The sequence below is a fragment of the Triticum aestivum genome, chromosome 6D, assembly GCF_018294505.1.
Source record: "Triticum aestivum cultivar Chinese Spring chromosome 6D, IWGSC CS RefSeq v2.1, whole genome shotgun sequence".
Taxonomy (NCBI): Eukaryota; Viridiplantae; Streptophyta; class Magnoliopsida; order Poales; family Poaceae; genus Triticum; species Triticum aestivum.
Window position 1 is genome coordinate 441786364 of NC_057811.1, and position 7044 is coordinate 441793407.

At 48.3% G+C, this 7044-nt stretch overlaps 1 protein-coding gene across 1 annotated transcript; it reads left to right on the plus strand.

The window, feature by feature from the left end:
- Positions 1–2557: 2557 nt before the first annotated feature.
- Positions 2558–3076, plus strand: LOC123141885 (probable carboxylesterase 15). The gene has a single exon (XM_044560956.1). The coding sequence runs from the start codon at positions 2558–2560 to the stop codon at positions 3074–3076; it is 519 nt and encodes a 172-aa protein (XP_044416891.1).
- Positions 3077–7044: the final 3968 nt, after the last annotated feature.

The following is a 7044-nucleotide window of genomic DNA, read 5'->3' on the forward strand; positions in this document are numbered from 1 at the left end:
TATTTCTTTGCACAGAATAATTGTGACGAACGAAATCAGCCTTTATATATCTTTAACAATTTAACTAGCATGCACTCTATTTTTTGGGGAAAAACCCAGCATGTTCTTACTCATGCTCTTTTCACCTCACTTGGTTGAATCAAAACAATAGTTCTTCACACGAAATCGCCGTTTTCTAAAAGGCAGGTGGATAATTTCGGCAGGGGAAACAGAGACAAAATCAGCAGGAAGCCAACAGAGACCGGCTAACTGAGGCTGCATTTGTGGTCATCAAGTTTCTAGAAAAATATGGCATGCTCAATTAGCTCACTCCGTTGGTATATAAATAAAGATGTGGCTAGGGAGCGCCGTTGCGCTCGTTTGTCGTTTGGAGCGCACTGCCGTATATAGTAAGTGCATGTCCTTGTGAACAACTGTCTACGCTAGAAAAAGAAATTATTTCGCCACATCACTTAGCACACATGGCTGCCAATTGAATCAGCCTAAATCATGTCCCCACATGCATCTATTTGGGGGTTTCAAAAGTTGTAAAAGCCATAACTTATGATTCAAGCATCAAAATCCAGTTCCGTTTTCACCGTTAGGTTTCTGACGACGAGTTCTTCAAAACTAGATCTCATATGAGTATGTTTCGTCAAACTTTTTTTACGAGGCAACTTTGGATGCAATGGAGGCAACTGTAGTGCTATAGGGAAGCGACTTCTTCTTTTTGGCCTAGTTGGATTGACTATTAGCTTGGTTTGTGTAAAAACAAGAAAAACATACAAAACATTAGGCATCTTTAGTGTTACATATAAAGCAACTTCATTGCACTATGTGTATCTATGAGTTTTGCTAACATTATCCCAACTTGCCTATCATGGCTGCTCAGTTGCCTATTGTTGATGCTTAGTTGCCTACTGTTGATGTTCAATTGCCTATAAATGCTATAAATTACCTATATTGATGCCTAGTTGCCTGCTATTGGTAATTAGTTGCCTACAATTGCTTCTTAGTTGCCTAACTTTGCAAAAATAGTTGTCTACAATATTATGAAGTTTTTTATCATTATTTTTCTAAGTTACCTACAAACACTCCGAAGTGGCCAAGATGTGACATCATGTTGTCTACCATAACTAGCGATAGCAGACACAAGAACATCATCGGTAGATGACATCATAGTATTATAGGCAATTTAGAAACAACCACGACATACGAGCATGAACAATATGCAACTTAGAAGTACCGGTGATGAAGTTAGGAGAATGTTAGACAAAAATAACTAGGACACAAAGTGTAGTGAAGTTGCTTGCTTTTAGCACTAAAGTTGCCTCTTGTCGAAGGAAGTGATGTGATATTATCTACCTCTGTTTCGAAGTTGGTCTGTATTATTAGCTAGTTGCTTATTGTTGCTAATTAGTTAGTTTTAGGAGTGAAGTTGCTTCTTTTTAGCACTAAAGTTGCCTCATCTAGCATCAAAGTTGCTTTTGAAAAAAAATCAAAGAAACATATCCATATAGGGTTTAGTTTTCAAGAGCTCGTTGCGACCTGGCTAGCCAACTCATGTGTGTTTTCCATCATTATATCTGAAGATTTTAATGATTTTCGCAGGCTACTTGACCGAAAATTAAGAACTTACATAGGTTTGTGGGCAATTGTCTAATCTGTTCACGTATGAAACTTGTCATTACCCCCTATGCAACTTCTCATCTAACACCCGCGACCTGGCTAGCCAACAAGTGCACGCTCAGTAGCGTTAGCAACTTAGGTCCAAAGTCGCCTATATATGAAACTAAGTTGTATGCAACTAAGGATGATGTTAAGCTACTAGCTAGTGATGGTAGCCACCTTAGGATACTATTACCCTACTTTGGAAACTAAGTTGCCTACAATACTATGAACTTAGAGGCGAAGCTAGTTATGATAGACTACTTGCTAGTTATGGTAGAAAACTCAAAGGGTGAAGCTAGTTAACTTGGTAGTCATGGTAGTCAACTTCAAAGTGATTTTTGTTGATAGGTGATCATACTACGCATACTAATAAGAAGTTGCTTTCTTATAACACTAAAGTTGCCTCCGCAGCATCCAAAGTTGCTTTAAAAAACGTTTGTCAAAACGTACCCATATAGGATCTAGTTTTGAAGAACTCATCACGACAAACACAATGGTGAAAACGAATTTGAAATTCGACGCTCGAGTCAAAAGTTACAGATTTTAGAAAAAATTTAAGCTCCAAATAAATGCATGCACGTGGGATCTTGCTGAATAGAGGGACAGAGGGAAACATGAAGACGCGAGGGGACCAACCGACCAGGTGCTTTTTCTCTTTTGTCAGATCTCGTCTTTTGAAACGCATTAAGAATACTGGGATCGGATGGCTTGAACGGGTGCGCTCGCTGCAACCAAATAGCACAGCTGCACTAACAAGCATTTAGGAAATAAAAATGGCGACGCAGCAAAGAGTCTCCCAGCTGCCTACCACGCACACACTAACTGCGAGCAGTACCATCATCGCTAGCCAAAACGTGAACCGCTCCAGTCAACTTCCTCGTCGCCACCGCACGACCGCACCTCTCCCATGGCATCCTCCTCGCCGCCGGACGTCGCGGAGGACGTGCCCCCGTTCCTGCACCTCCTCAGCGACGGCACGGTGATCCGCTTCACTGACTGCTACCCGCTCCCCATCCCGTCACCACCGCCCGGCCAGCCCGTCGTCGACTGGATGGACGTCCTGTACGACGCCAGCTACGGCCTCAAGCTCCGCATCTACAGGACGACGGTAGCCTCCTCCTCCGGGAACAAGCTCCTGGTGATCGTCTACTTCCACGGTGGTGGGTACAGCATTGGCAGCTTCGACATGCCTAACTTCCACGCGTGGTGCGTCCGCCTCGCCGGCGAGCTCCCGGCTGTGGTGCTCTCTGCACACTACCGCCTCGCCCCCGAGCACCGTTTCCTCGAGGGCCTCGACGCTGCAGCGAACGTCGTGTCCTGGGTGCGCGCCCAGGCGGCAGCGGCAGAGGACAGTGCCGGTAGTCGTTGGCTCATACGCACTAACCACCACGCAGGAACAGTTATGGTCTCTCGGCGTCGTATGTAGCAACCAAAGCTCTCTAGACGTCAGCGACCGAGTGGCGCGCGCCGGGTTGGACTGGTTAAGCATGCGCTTGTATAAGGCGGCTACGTCTGTTCACCGGCCGCGTTCACAACGTGCAGGAGTGCAATGAGCGATGAGCCCAAGACCCCTGTGTGCTTAGGATGTAGACCAGCGTGCTGGTCTCTCTGTTGAGCCTAGGTAGGGCTACAACGTGTTGATCTACCGATGCCGGGTATGACCCAGGAAAGTGTGTCCGGCCAGAGTGATCGAGCATGTTGGGCAATGTGGTGCACCCCTGCAGGGAAGTTGATCTATTCGAATAGTCGTGTCCATGATAACAGGACGACTTGGAGTTGTATTCCGACCTCTTACAACTAGAACCGGATACTTAATAAAACACACCCAGATGAGTTCCAGATACATCTCGGTGATCACTCTCTCACATGATGATGGGGAGAGGATCTTCGGGTAGATTATGCTATACGATGACACTTGTTACTATACCATCTTCTCTCTTCTACTGCTTCAAGATGGAGGCTGCCAGAAGCGTAGTCTTCGATAGGACTAGCTTCTCCTCTCTTATTCCAGCATTCTATAGTCTAGTCCACAGATACTACCCCTTATTATACTGATACATATGTAGTGTAGATCTGATGTAAGTCTTGTGAGTACTTTGAATGAGTACTCATGATTGCTTTGCTATCTCTTTTCCCCTTTTATGCCCGGTTGCTGTGATCAGTTGACGGAGCCCCGGAGCCAGCTGCCACCGCCATCGACGACTACTACTACCCCGAGGGTGGCTACTCCTACGTGCAGGCTGCCGACGACCAGGAGCAGATAGGAGGCTCCCAGGCAGGAGGCCTTGCCTTTTCGCTCGTTGCTACTTTTGTGCTAGGCTTCTTAAGACAAACTTGTTTAACTTATGTCTGTACTCAGATATTGTTGCTTCCGCTGACTGGTTTATTATTAAGCTTATGTATTCGAGCCCTCGCGCCCCCTGGCTTGTAATATGAAGCTTCTATGACTTTAATTTGTGTCTAGAGTTGTGTTGTGATACCTTCCCGTTAGTCCCTGGTCTTGACCGTACACATTTACGTGTATGATTAGTGTACGATTGATCGGGGGCGTCACACATCTCCCTCTGCCTCCTCTTCCCGGCCTTCCTCGATCATGAGGTGGAATAAGGGGATGCTGCTGCAAGTGGTATGCGCTTTGGACTTCAAAGGTCGGGGAGCTAAGGGAGCGGACCCGACGGATGACCCCGAGGACGTCTCGGTGAATGTGGACGCCGGTGCTGAGGGGATTCTCGTGGCCATCGCAATATGCTGGGGCGACGCCTGCGACAGGGGAAAACATGTTAATTTCCCTTAATTATGCCTATTTTTTGTATAAGTTCCGTCCGATGTGGTAAACTGCTAAATGTACACAGGTGAGGGTTAATTGTTATGTTGACAATTATATTTAATTAGGTGGGCTGGATCATTAGGTGGTATTTTGTCTTGTTGTCCACGTGTTTCTGAGTGCGTTTAGGAAAGAATATGTTTTCTTTTTATAAAAAGGAAATAATACGTTTGCTTTTTTAATACCCTCTCTCCTTTCCAATTTAAAGGGATCATCTCAAATTTTTCAGATTTTCATTATATTAGGCTCACTTTGAGTCCAATTAATTTAAAAAGCATTGAATCCCATGCCGCATTCTATGCAGGAGAGAAAATTAGTGGTCATGTGCATGCATCTTATTCTACATGCACCATTTAAGTCCAATGAAAGAGGGTGCTGCATTTATTGCTGCGGGAGTTGAATAAGTGAGGGATATTTTTTTGAACTGACTAATAAGTTTTTTTAGGTGAGACTATTAAGTTTCTAAAGGAACCAGAAAAGAGCTGGAGTCCGGCCCGGTCCATTTTTTTTCTTATTGGATTTGTTTCGTATATTTATCTATCAGAAAATCCGGGGGTCAGAATTCTTTCCAATTCGAAAGTCCCAAATAATCCGAGGGAGCGGAAAGATAGGGATTCGAACCCTCGGTACAAAAAAATTATACAACGGATTAGCAATCCGCCGCTTTAGTCCGCTCAGCCATCTCTCCATGTTCCAAAGCGAAAGGTTTCCCTGATATGATATAGGCAAGAAATAATAAATAACGGTTGAAAAAAAACCTTTGTTCTTTCAAAAGGTCCACGTCCATCCAGGTCCGTGAGTGAGTTGGGCCCGAGTCCGGCTCGTTGCCATACACATCTAGGGTTTGGCTCCTGTATTGCCACATATATAGATCGAGCCACCGCCCCCTCCTCCTCCTCCTCCTACCCAACACTCGCAGCCGCGTCCCCAAATCCCCAAATCAACCGGAGAATCAAATCTCTCGGCGAGTCGAGGAGGGTTCCGGTGGGCTTCCGGCGAAGTTGTTCTGTGATCGGTGCGTGGTCAAGGAGTCGAAGATGGACAAAGCCATGGCGGAGACGTGCGCCACCGAGAAGAAGGTGAAGGGCGAGAAGCCAGCTTCAGGGATCGACAAGATCCAGACGGACGTCTAGTGTGCCCCTGAATCCGACCCGCCTGCTGGTCCAACCGACAAGATGCAGCTTCCCGACGAGTACGTCAGTTTCATCCTGGCCATGCCGGTAGAGAAGCCCGAATACCCAGACATGCCCTCCTACCTCCAGGACGACAACATGGCGGAGTACCTGGGCGTGACGGAGTTGTGGCTGGAGGACCAAAGGCAGGCGTACAGGGAACAGGGAAGGCGCTCTCCATTCCCAGAGGATACACAACCACTTCACGCAGTTCCAGGCCAAGGTCCGGGACGAGTTGTTTGGGAAGGGCTACGTGGAGGTGGACAGGGACACTTCACCAACATGGCCGACATCCGGGAAGAGGGCAGGGCAATGTGGGAAGAGGTGAAGAAGAAGCGAGACCCCACTATCACATTCGTCAAGTACAGCGACTCCCCGTATGACTACGAGGGGCAGGCCAGGCGCTTGCTCCCTCTGTGAAGGAAACTGTAGCTTGAATCCAACTGAGAAGATTGATTTGTCTGTCTTGGTCCATGTCTTTTATCGATCTACATATGTCAGTTGTCTTGTGCTGGTTGCAGCCCATCTATGTCGGGTGGTAGGTGCGACATATGCCAACGGATGGCTTATCATAGTGGGAGCTAGTAAAATGTCGCCGGTGCCTGGAAACGGGATGAGGCGAAGACATGCACGCCGGCGAATCTTACCCAGGTTCGGGGCTCTCCGTGGAGATAACACCCCTAGTCCTACTCTGCGGGGTCTCCGCATGATCACTAGACCGATACAAGTAGCTACAAGCGCTCCTTGAGCTGTTTGGCTAGAGGAAGAAGAAGGGCAAGGCTAGCTCTCCTTTTCCCTCTATGTGGTGTGTGGTATTCTCTTAGATCAACCCTTTGCATGGGTGTCCCGGGGGTTTATATAGGCCTACCCCCCAGGGGTACAATGGTAATCCGGCTGGGCGCGGGTCCCAGCCGTCAGCGTCTATGCACGCCGGCTTCTCCGCAGGCCATTGGGGCCCGCCGACCGGTGGGTCCCAACGGCTGCCGGCCTCTTGGCCGACAGGCCGGCCCCACCGCTTGGGGGCTTTGTCGGCAGCTGGTTACTGTTGCCTCGCCTCTGATGACGAGAGCTTTGTTGAGGTAAGCGTGGCTACAGTGCCGCCGCCTTGCGGGCTCTCACTGTAGCCTTACCTCTTCTTGTCTCCTTAATGAGGCACATGTTTCGAGGGAGGGAGGTAGCCGGCTGTTAGGAGCCGGCCACACCCCTGGCCGACTAGAGGAGGCCAGCCCGCCTTCGGATGTCTCTCTGGCAAAAGGGGCCCACCGCCTACGGGCCGTACTGGCGCCTGTCGTGGGTGACATCGAGGTCAACACGGCTATAGTGCCACACCGGATGGGGGATGGCTGGCCCGTACGGCGCCCTATAGCCATGCCTATTCCGGGATTCAGGGGCAGTGGG

Excerpts from the sequence above, each read along its gene's own strand:
- LOC123141885 (XM_044560956.1), top strand. The coding sequence starts at position 2,558 with ATGGCATCCTCCTCGCCGCCGGACGTCGCGGAGGACGTGCCCCCGTTC.